Source organism: Chiloscyllium punctatum, chromosome 14 (genome assembly GCF_047496795.1).
Source record: "Chiloscyllium punctatum isolate Juve2018m chromosome 14, sChiPun1.3, whole genome shotgun sequence".
In the NCBI taxonomy this organism is placed as follows: Eukaryota; Metazoa; Chordata; class Chondrichthyes; order Orectolobiformes; family Hemiscylliidae; genus Chiloscyllium; species Chiloscyllium punctatum.
In genome coordinates, this window is record NC_092752.1 from 4,143,288 (window position 1) to 4,155,786 (window position 12,499).

At 42.9% G+C, this 12,499-nt stretch overlaps 1 protein-coding gene across 1 annotated transcript in view; it reads right to left on the reverse strand.

The window, feature by feature from the left end:
• The window catches only part of LOC140485557 (G-rich sequence factor 1-like), a 34,636-nt gene that overhangs the window by 12,983 nt on the left and 9,154 nt on the right, over positions 1 to 12,499 (reverse strand). The window contains exons 3-5 of the mRNA XM_072583785.1: positions 12,167 to 12,322; positions 7,508 to 7,651; positions 2,525 to 2,663 (exon numbers count right to left, since the gene is read on the reverse strand). Coding sequence (XP_072439886.1) covers positions 2,525 to 2,663; positions 7,508 to 7,651; positions 12,167 to 12,322 — 439 coding nt within the window. The remainder of the gene's footprint in view (positions 1 to 2,524; positions 2,664 to 7,507; positions 7,652 to 12,166; positions 12,323 to 12,499) is intronic.

The window sequence follows — 12,499 nt, forward strand, 5'->3', positions numbered from 1 at the left end:
CACAATTTATTTACCAATTTCTTTTCCTCCTTTTTCCACTCAATCAGCTACTAAGACAGTTAGTTCAGACAACAAAGTAAAGCTGAAACTATTTTGCTTGAATTACCAATAAGGCAACAGGAGAGCGAGGTTCAAGTCCCCACCTGCTCCAGAGGTGCGTAACAACATCTCTGAACAGGTTTATTAGAATCAAAAAAAAAGGTGACACCTGGTCACCAATCATCCTGGTCTGGAATGGAGACTGGAATTACAGGATATTTCTTTTCATGCAATTCCCCAAACCATGAATTTCCGACTATAGTCAGAATATTAATAAGTGTGATTTATTGCAAAAAGATTGTTGATTTTTTTTAATGAGGTTTTCTACAGTGATTTCAGTTTGTACTTGGTCTTTCCATCCCCCCCCCCCCCCCCCCCCCCCCACCCCCCACTCTTTATTTCAGACTTCCAGCATCAGCATCATTTCACTTTAAATGTGTAATACAATGTCACTTCTGTCCCAGGAATACCACTTCCTCACCCCAAAGACGGCCTGCAGGATTTATACTCTTATCTTTAATCTCCACATCAACGATAACTCTGCAACCTGAAATGCTCAGAATCCCCACCATGTGGGAGCAGGCCATTCGGCCCATTAAGTTTACACCAACCCTTCAAAGAGCATCCCATCCATTCCCTGTAACCCTGCATTTCCCATGGCTATCCCACCTGGCCTATGCATCCCTGGACACTACGGGCAATTTAGCATGGCCATTCACAGAACCTGCACATCTTTGGACTATGGGAGGAAACTGGAGGACCCAGAGGAAACCCATGCCGGCACGAAGGGAAAATGCAAACTCCACGCAAGCAGTCGCCTGAGGCAGGAATCGAACCTGGGTGTCTGTTGTTATGAGGCAACAGTGCTAACCACTGAACCACCGTGGCACCCCAAAGATGCACTGTGTCACTCTCTCTTCAAAGATCCTACACGGTGTGCAGCATTTCCAGCATCTTTGGTTTTTACCTTTTTTAAAATTCATTCAGAGGACAGCATTTATTGCACATCCCTAGTTACGCTCAAGATGGTGGTGGTGAAGTTGCCTTCTTGAACCACTGCGGCCCATTTGGTGCAAATACTCCCAATGCCCTCAGGGAGGGAATTCAAGGACTTTGATCCAAAGACACTGAAGAAACAGCGCAATATTTCCAAGTCAGCATAGTAAGCAGCTCAGAGGGAAAGTCGTAGGTGTAACGTCCCAACGTAACCACTCCCTTGTCTTTACGGTGATTGTGATTATGGATTTGAAAGGTGTTGTTGAAGGAGCTTTGGTAAATTTCTGCAGTGTGTCTCATAGATGGGACCGCTGTTAGCGTGTATCAATGGTGGAGGGAGTGAGTGTTTGTGGATGTGGTGACAGTCAAGCAGGGTAGTGTGTCCTGGATCACACCAGGCTTCTTGAGTATTGTTGCAGCTGCATTCATCCAGGCAAGTGCAGAGTATTCTATCACACTCCTGACTTGTGTTTTGTAGATGGTGGACAGGCTTTGGGGAGTCAAGAGGTGAGTTACTTGCCACAGGAGTCCTAGTGTCTGACCAGCTCTTGCAGCCACAGTATTTAAATAGTGTGAATATTCATAGTGTGAAATTCAATGAAGGTAATGCCATTGAATGTCAAGGAGCAATGGTTAGATTCACACGTGTTGGAGATGGGGATTGCTTGGCACTTGTTACCTGTTAATTATGAGCCCAACTTTGGACATTGTTCATGTCTTGCTGCATTTGGACACGAAATGCTTGAGTACCTGAAGAATCATGAAAATTGTACAATCATCAGTGAACATCCCACTTCTGACCACTAGAGCAGCTGAGGTGACTGGCCTAGGACACCGTCCTGAGGAATTTAAGAGGGTTGGTGGTGCTGTGGTAGTGTCCCACAAGTCTAAGCAGGTGGTTCAAACATATCTACCTTGGAAAACTGCAGCGACGTCCAGGAGCTTATAGAGGTTTATAAAATAATGTGGGGTATAGATGGGGTTAATGGTAGTGCTCTTTTCCCTAGGTTGGGGATTTCAAGACCGGGGGAAAATTTATTAAGGTGACAGAAGTAGATTTAAAAAAGACACGGGGGCATTTTTTTTTTAAAAACAGTGGTTCATGTGTGGAATGAACTTCCAAAGGAAGTGATGGATGCAGGTACAAATACAACATTTAAAAGGTATGTGCATTAGTTCATGAATAGTAAGTGTTTGGAGGATATGGGCCAGGAGCAGGCAGGTGGGACTAGTTTAGTTTGGGATTATGGTCAGCATGGACTGGTTGGACCGAAGGGTCTGTTTCTGTGCTGAACAACAATGAGCTGAAGTAACTGACCTTCAACAAACAAAACCTGCTTGTGTGTGGCCTTGTTGCTTGCATTCTAGTGCAAGATTTTTTTTTTACTGAAACAAAGACGATTCATTGGTTGCTTAACAGATGCTTTAGAATCAGGACAATTCCATTTAGAATGCAATTTCGTTCTTTCACTTCTAAGCGAGCACCTACCTGGAGCCTATCATTTGTCGGTCTTTCGTCAGGGCCTGTTCTGCAACTTCCTGAGACACAAACTGCACAAAAGCATCTCCTGTGTTTCTTCCACGGTGATCCCTCGTTATGGTTACACCATCTTCGACAATCTCCAACCCTAAAGTTAATGATATTCAGAAAAAAAAAACATCCTTCGATATGACTAGTAGACAATACAGTGACATGAAGCTAAGGTTACAATGCCCTCCCTTTTATCTCAGGAAGCTGGAACTTCTGACAGAGTTTGAAGAACTCATCCCTTTGTCACAAACAACCAGAGTGAATCAGAACACACTCAAGCCATTTGCTACTGAGAATACAGCTCATAACTGTCTACAATTCCATGAAGGTGGCACTAGGTTCCTGTAGCAAATAGTGTCGAGGGTGTGGTGCTGAAAAAGCACACCAGGTTAGGCAGCATCCGAGGAGCAGGAGAATCGACGTTTCGGGCAAAAGCCCTTGACTCTAATGCCCAGAACCTGCAGCCCTCACTTTCGCCCTGTAGCAAGTACTCACAGCACCTGTGAAGGTGGCTGCTCCTTAATACGCACAATTTGAAAGTAGTGCACAGTAGCATTAACCATCAAAATTAGAATGGCGTTCACCAGTACGTGATGAACACAACATTAAATGAAGATAAATTCTGGAAAGATAATTGAGATACATCACCATAGTGCAATAACTCTCTAGTTTATAATAACATTTATGTCTTTCTTTAAAACTCCATGTGCTGTACCGAAGGAACACACAGAAATATACAAAATAAGTGCTGAAGTAGACCATTTGGCCCCTTGAGCCTACTCCACCTTTCAATAAGATCATGGTTGAATCTGAAACGTGTACAAATCAATGCCCTCATCTACCCCTTGATTCCTCTGTTTATCGAGAATCTACCTCGGTTTTAAAATTATCAAATAAACCTGCCTCACCACCTTCCAAGGCAGTAAGCTCCAACATTGCTTAATCCTCAGAGCAAACATTTCTCCTTCTAATGGAGTTAACAGTGTCTCCTAGATCTGGGCTGACCTACTAGTGGAAATATCCTACTCACATCCACCTTGTCAAGACTAGTCAGGATCTTACATACTTCAGTCAAGAAACAATAGACAATAGGTGCAGGAGTAGGCCATTCTGCCCTTCGAGCCTGCACCACCATTCAATATGATCATGGCTGATCATCCTCAATCAGTATCCTGTTCCTGCCTTATCTCCATAACCCTTGATTCCACTATCTTTGAGAGCTCTATCCAATTCTTTCTTAAATGAATCCAGAGACTGGGCCTCCACTGCCCTCTGGGGCAGAGCATTCCACACAGCCACCACTCTCTGGGTGAAGAAGTTTCTCCTCATCTCTGTCCTAAATGGTCTACCCCGTATTTTTAAGCTGTGTCCTCTGGTTCGGCACTCACCCATCAGTGGAAACATGTTTCCTGCCTCCAGAGTATCCAATCCTTTAATAATCTTATACGTCTCAATCAGATCCCCTCTCAGTTTTCTAAACTCAAGGGTATACAAGCCCAGTCGCTCCAATCTTTCAGCATAAGGTACTCCCGCCATTCCAGAAATTGACCTTGTGAACCTACGCTACACTCCCTCAATAGCCAGAATGTCTTTCCTCAAATTTGGAGACCAAAACTGGTGTGGTCTCACCAGGGCCCTGTGCAGCTGCAGAAGAACCTCTTTGCTTCTATACTCACTCCCTCTTGTTATGAAGGCCAGCATGCTATTAGCCTTCTTCACTACCTGTTGTACCTGCATGCTTACATTCATTGACTGGTGTACAAGAACACCCAGATCTCTTTGTACTGCCCCTTTACCTAAATTGATTCCATTTAAGTAGTAATCTGCCTTCCTGTTCTTGCCACCAAAGTGGATCACCATACATTTATCCACATTAAACTGCATCTGCCATGCATCTGACCACTCACCTAACCTGTCCAGGTCACCCTGTAATCTCCTAACGTCCTCATCACATTTCACCCTGCCACCCAGCTTCGTAACATCAGCAAATTTGCTAGTGTTATTACTAATACCATCTTCTATATCATTAACATATATTGTAAAAAGCTGCGGTCCCAGCACTGATCCCTGCGGTACCCCACTGGTCACTGCCTGCCATTCCGAAATGGAGCCGTTTATCACTACTCTTTGTTTCCTATCAACCAACCAACTTTCAATCCAAGTTAGTACTTTGCCCCCAATACCATGCACCCTAACTTTGCTCACGAACCTCCTATGTGGGACTTTATCAAAAGCTTTCTGAAAGTTAAGGTACACTACATCTACTGGATCTCCCTCGTCCATCTTCAGAGTTACATCTTCAAAAAATTCCAGAAGATTAGTCAAGCATGATTTCCCCTTCATAAATCCATGCTGACTCTGACCTTTCCTGTTACTACTATCCAGATGTGCCGTAATTTCATCCTTTTTTATGGACTCCAGCATCTTTCCCACCACTGAGGTCAGACTAACTGGTATATAATTTCCTGCTTTCTCTCTCCCACCTTTCTTAAAAAGTGGTATAACATTAGCCACCCTCCAATCCGCAGGAACTGATCCCAAATCTATCGAACTCTGGAAATTAATCACCAACGCATCCACGATTTCTCGAGCCACCTCCTTCAGTACCCTGGGATGTAGACCATCAGGTCCCGGGGACTTATCAACCTTCAGACCTAACAGTCTCTCCAACACCAATTCCTGGCAAATATAAATTCCCTTCAGTTCAGGTCCTTCAGCCACTGTTACCTCTGGGAGATTGCTCGTGTCTTCCCCAGTGAACACAGATCTGAAGTACCAATTCAATTCTTCTGCCATTTCTTTGTTCCTCATAATATATTCCCCTGTTTCTGTCTTCAAGGGCCTAATTTTAGTCTTAACCATTTTTTTGCCTTTCACATACCTAAAAAAGCTTTTACTATCCTCCTTTATATTTTTGGCCAGTTTACCTTCGTACCTCATCTTTTCTCTGCAAATTTCCTTCTTAATAATCCTCTGTTGTTCTTTAAAGGCTTCCCAGTCCTCCGTTTTCCCACTTATCTTTGCTATGTTATACTTTTTCTCTTTTAACTTTCTATGTTTCTTAACTTCCCTCGTCAGCCATGGCCACCCATGCCTCCTCCTAGGATCTTTCTTCCTTTTTGGAATGAACTGATCCTGCATCTTCTGCATTATACACAGAAATATCCACCAGTGTTCCTCCACTGTCATCCCTGCTAAGGTATTGCACCATTGAACTTTGGCCAGCTCCTCCCTCATAGCTCCATAGTTCCCTTTATTCAACAGAAATATTGTCACTTCCGATTGTACCCTCTCCCGCTCAAATTGCAGATTGAAGCTTATTGTATTAAGGGTGTCAACTCACCCTTCACTCCAATGGACACAAGTGCAGCCTCTCCAACACATCCTCAAGTCATTCAATCCAGCAAGTCTCCTCTGAACCAGCAACAATGCTGTTAGATTATTCCTTAAATAAGGAGGCCAAAACTGCACTGTATTTGACATGTGGACTAAGGTCCTGTATAAGTGAAGCATAACATTCTCACCTTTATGTTTTCCCATTCTTCTCATAATAAAGGCTAGAATCCCATTAACCTTCTTGATTACGTGTTCTACCTGCATCCTACAGTTTTGTTTCTCATGTACCTGAACACCTAAATCCCTCAGCACCTTGGGATTCCACAGACATTCTGCATTTTCATTCTTCCTGACAAAGTGAACTTGATGTTGCTCCAGGCTTATTGCCAGATTTTTGTCCACTCAACCTATACGTGAAAACTGCTTTTGTCTTCTTCAGACTCTGGGGCGTGATGGGTGCCCCCTTCCCTCCATGGGTGCCCTTGCTAAAGCTCAGAGCTCTGTCACAGACGGTGACTCCCACAACAAGCAAAAAACAATTGACTTCCCCACCTATTTTAGCAGACTTTGCCACCTTGCCTCTGCACACCGTTCCAACAAATATCACCAACCAATCTAAAATTGTACATATTAGGATTTAAATATAGAAGTAAAGCACTGTCTTCAATTCCCAATGGCACAGTTCAGGCTCAGTCACAGTACAGACTGACGAGCATGCTGCATGTGGTAACTGTTGAAACGTGTGGCGCTGGGAGAGCACAGCTGAACTGGCAGCATCCGAGGAGCAGGAGAGTCGATGTGTTGAGCATAAACCCTTCATCAGGAATGTCGGAGGGAGAGGGGGCTGAGAAATAAATAGGAGGAATGGGGGTGGGGAAAGGTCGCCGGGAAGGGGATAGGTAGGTGCAGGTGGGGAGTAATTACAATAGGTCAGAGGGGAGAGCATGTGATAAGATCAGGCTTGATACAAATTATTCAGGGATTTTATTTCAAGCCAGGTAAGAAAATGAGAGTTCACAATCATGATTAGATGATCATTTTAATCAATTTGGCCTGATTCAATAAGATAGGCCAAAACAGCTGCATTCCTCTTAATCCCCTTCAGTTTACCATTCCAGATCTTTACAAAGGTCTTCACTAAAATGCTGCAACCATTTTTTGCCCTCTATCACTCACTCAAAGAGATGGACAAGGCTTCCAATACAGGGAGTACGGGGCATAAAAACTTAGAAATACATTTTTACTTTAAACAAATACATATTAAAGCAACTAATAGGACTGTCAGAATAAATGGGCAGAAGACCCTGATTCACAGAACTTCACAAAGACCAGGATGCAGCAATTAAACTAATTCTCTCAAAACAGAATCAGCCAAGAACAGCAGTTTTGATCTGGAATGCAGTAAATTAAAATATCAATGGAAACAGATTCAATAGTAACCTTCAAAGGGGGGACTTTGATAAATATTTGTAAAAAATAATTGGCAGTGCCTTGGAGAAAGAATGCTAGGATGAGTTGAACAGCACCAAAGCGCATTTAACATACATAAACACAGACAGCTACAGGCCAAGAACAAAAGATGTTGCAAAGAAAAAGTCAACAAACCAGCAAAGAATTGAGTGATGTCCTCCACAGTACAGCTAAACGGTAGGCCCCTCAGACGCACAACGCGACCATCAGTCAATTCATTTTCACTGGAGTGGAGCCTTTTCAGTAGGACGCTGACATCATTGTTGTTTAGTTCAAACACTGTGGCAGGTGAGGCAAAAAGTTTGATTAGTTAACTTCTTTTTGTGAAAATTACTCTTCAGAAAAACACATACTTTATTCTAATCTGTACAACTTATAATTTATCTCAATATTTCTCCATTTTGACTTTTGTTCTCTCCATTTCATGCCAAAAATAAGTAAGGTGCTTTTTGGATTCTGCTTGATGGTACAGAGAGCAATAGAGAGAGAATCTGTCCAGCCCTTCCCCTCCAGTCAAAGTAAGAAACTCAGGAGGAGCTTAGGGCAATTTTTAAAAAAGCTCATGTGCTAATTATAGTGCATTGGAAAACGACTAGCATTTACTGTATATACTGTAGTACCTTTAACAGTAAAAAGCTCAAGATATTTCACAGGAGCATAAATTAGACTGAGTCTGACACTAAGCCAGATAGGGAGATATTAGGACTAATGACAAAACCTTAGTTAAGGATGAGTCAGAGGCGGACTAGTTTAGGGACGGAATTCCAGAGCTTAGGTAGCCTGGAAGTTGAAGACACATCCATCCAATGGTGGAGTGACGAGACAGTAATAAATGTTACTGGATGTTATGGAATGAAACAAAAGGATTTGCAAAACAGTTATGCTTATTTTTATTTCCCAAAGTCAAATGAAATAACACAAACTGACAACTTAGCGTACATCCTTAGAGAGCACCTTTCAAACTACTTGCACCAGAAGGACAAGGGCAACAGATACAGAGGGACACCACCTTCTGCATGTTCCCCTCCAAGCCTCTCACCATCCTGACTTGGACATATATCACCATCTCCTCACTGTCACTGAGTCAAAAATGCTGGAATTCCCTCCCTAAGGTTGGGGGGGGGGGCGGAAATGAGTGACTACCTACAGCACATGGACTGCAGGAGGAAGCTCACCCCCACCTTCAAGGGGTAACTGGGGCAGGCAATAGAAGTCTCCAGGAAAAATTGGTTTCTCTTGATCTAGAGTAAAAATATTAGTGACGCTCTTAAATTAATGGCCTCTAATTCCAGGCTCACCGATAGCCTTTGGTACAGAACTTGCAACAATTCAGCTTGAGGAAAGAGCTCTAGCTTGTTCAATCTTTCCTGACAATGTCTACCCTATCAGGGGGTTTTAATAGCATTCTATTAGTAGTCATCAAATGGCAGTATTGTACTGGGACTGGATAATGAGACTAAGTCATTGATGTTTCATCAACATCTTAACATGGCTGATGATTAACTATGCTTAAGTGTGGGCTGGGGTCATAAAGCTCATTCTATTAAAGAACCAGGATGATGTGTATATCACATACAAAGCAAAATACTGATGTTGGAATCCTGAAATATAAACAAATCCTCATCAAATCAGGCAGCATCCGTAGATACGTCTCTGCAGATTTGTCTCGCCTGAATATTTCTAGCATTTTCTGTTTATATTTTAAACACCAAAAGCAAACTACAGTAGATGCTGGAGATCTGAAATAAAAATAGAAAACAGGCCTCGCAATATCTGTGGTGAAAGAAATAAAATTAACGTTTCAAGTTCAAAGACTCTTCTTCAAAACCAAAAGATTCAGACTGGACTGAAAACATTAATTATATACTCTCGGTTGTTTATTGCTGAGCAGACGTCAATGCAAGGCAAAGTCACTTTTGCTCATTCCACTTGGAACCAAAAATCCAACATAACAAAATTAAGCCACTCAGCCCAGCCAGTCTCTCCTGGCCTTTATCACCATGTATTCTACTATAATCTATAAGGGTTGTTTTTCTGAGGCACTGGTTATGCTACCGTTCATGTTTCAGTTGCATCTCAGAATAATTTGATCCAAGCCTGAAAAATATGAAGATTATATCAGTTATTAAGGCTAAGAAGGATTTTATTTCAACTGCAAGTGCTGCTAAACATTAGCGGTAACATGACAGTATCACAGGACAGAGTCTTCTGGATATGTATATGGGACAGTGGCAGATGAAGTTTGATTCAGGTAAATGTGAGGTGCTGTATTTGGGAAAACAAATCTTAGCAGGACTTATACACTTAATGGTTCAATAGCCAGTGATCATTTATAAAAGTCAGCGATCGTCAGAGCCTTCAGGATGTTGACCCAACCTCTGCCTCCCTCACCTCAGGGAGATGCAGCACAACAGAATAGCATTCAGCCCCTTGGGACCATCACAGCAAATGGCAACAAAGATTCAGCTCAGTGTCAACACATGGAATAACACCATGGCAGTTCACGGTAATAGCAAGGAAGCTCAAAACTTCATGAAAATCTTAGACTACACCAGGCTTGGCCACAAGTGACTAAGAAAATCAGAATGTGGCTCGGTGGCTCAGTGGTTAGTACACTCTCTCACAGTGCCAGGGGCCCAGGTTCAATTCCAGCCTCCATGTGGAGTTTGCACATTCTCCCCTTGTCAACGTGTGTTTCCTCCCACAGTCCAAAGATGTGCAGGTTAGGTGAACTGGCCGTGCTAAATGGCCCATAACGTTCAGGGATATGACAGTTAGGTACAGTAGTCGATGTCGGTGGTGGGCAAGTTGTTGGAGGGAATCCTGAGGGACAGGATGTACACTTATTTGGAAAGGTAAGGACTGATTAGGGATAGTCAACATGGCTTTGTGCGTGGGAAATCATGTCTCACAAACTCGATTGAGTTCTTTGAAGAAGTAATGAAGAGGATTGATGAGGGCAGAGTGATAGGTGTGATCTATATGGACTTCAGTAAGGCACTCGACAAGGTTCCCCTTGGGAGACTGAATAGCAAGGTTAGATCTCATGGAATACAGGGAGAACTAGCCGTTTGGATACAGAACTGGCTCAAAGGTAGAAGACAGAGGGTTGTTTTTCAGATTGGAGGCCTGTGACCAGTGGAGTGCCACAAGGATCGGTGCTGGGTCCTCTACTTTTTGTCATTTATATAAATGATTTGGATGTGAGCATAAGAGGTATAGTTAGTAAGTTTACAGATGACACCAAAATTGGAGGTGTAGTGGACAGCGAAGAAGGTTACCTCAGATTACAACAGGATCTTGATCAAATGGGCCAATGGGCTGAGAAGTGGCAGATGAAGTTTGATTCAGATAAATGTGAGGTGCTGTATTTGGGAAAACAAATCTTAGCAGGACTTATACACTTAATGGTACAGTCCTAGGAAGTGTTGCTGAACAAAGACCTTGGAGTGCAGGTTCATAGCTCCTTGAAAGTGGAGTCGCAGGTAGATAGGATAGTGAAGGAGGCATTTGGTATGCTTTCCTTTATTGGTCAGAGTATTGAGTAGAGGAGTTGGGAGGTCATGTTGCAGCTGTACAGGACATTGGTTAGGCCACTGTTGGAATATTGCGTGCAATTCTGGTCTCCTTCCTATCGGAAAGATGTTGTGAAATTTGAAAGGGTTCAGAAAAGATTTACAAGGATGTTGCCAGGTTTGGATGATTTGAGCTACAAGAAGAGGCAACACAGTCTGGGGCTGTTTTCCCTGGAGCGGCAGACGCTGAGGGGTGACCTTATAGAGGTTTACAAAATTATGAACGGCATGGATAGGATAAATAGACTTTTCCCTGGAGTCGGGGATTCCAGAACAAGAGGGCATAGGTTTACGGTGAGAGGGGAAAGATATAAAAGAGACCTAAGGGGCAACGTTTTCACACTGAGGGTGGTGCGTGTATGGAATGAGCTGCCAGAGGAAGTGGTGGCGGCTGGTACAATTGCAACATTTAAGAGGCATTTGGATGGGTATATGAATAGAAGGATTTGGAGGGATGTGAACCAGGTGCTGGCAGGTGGGACTAGATTGGGTTGGGATATCTGATCGGCGTGGACGGGTTGGACCGAAGGTCTGTTTCCGTGCTGTACATCTTTACGACTCTAGTCAGGGCTACATATAGGGTAATAGGTTAGGGGAATGGGTCTGGGTGGGTTACTCTTTGAAGGGTCATTGTGGACTTATTGTGCCAAATGGCCTGTTTCCACACTGTAGGAATTCTATGATCTACATTAGATCATTGCCAGACTAGAAGACAGTTTCAAGTAAAATCTTTTTAGACCGTGAGCTATGATCTGAAATGTACTAAAAAGGCAGTAATAACTGATTCAACAGCAACTTTCAATAGGACAACAGATAAACATCTGTGAAGGAAGAAGAGTTGCTGGGCAGGATGGAACTTGAGTATAGCTGTGAAAAATGAGTCATGTTGTCAAAATCTTTTGTCTTGCCCTCACATTAACAGATGCAAGATTGCAAAATTTGAAGGGAGGAACAACTTATACTGCATAAGAACAAGTCGCTGATCGGTTGACAAGTCAATTCTGACTGGCTGAGGTATGGCCTTGGGGAAATGCACCAGGGAAATACAAATAATTTTGAAGAAATCTATAAATGGTTACGAGCACATTGGATAAAATAGATAGCACTTGCAAAGTGACATTGAGCTGAATGACTTCTTCCTATGATGTATAATTATACAGGAGAAGTAAAGGTTCCTCAGACCTTGTAATTCAGGATTCTGGAGCTCATGATACTGTACCTTCAATGTAACGCTGCCCCAAGTATTTCTTGTGCTTTTCCAGAGCTTTTTTCACATCTTCTGCAGACTGGAGTTCAATAATTGCTTCTCCACTTGGCTTGCCACCTCTGCTGCACAGGAAGTGCACACCTTTAATACCATCCACCACGCCACAATCTAATCCAGAGAAACAAAGAGATATGTAGACAAACAGAAAGCAGGAGTCTACACCCAGAGACACAGCAGAAAACAGGGCTACCAGCAGACCAAACAGGTTTGACATCTGCAACCCAATACATGTATGCATATCACTGACTGATTGGGAATAACACTAGGTGAACAAGCGTGGCAGAG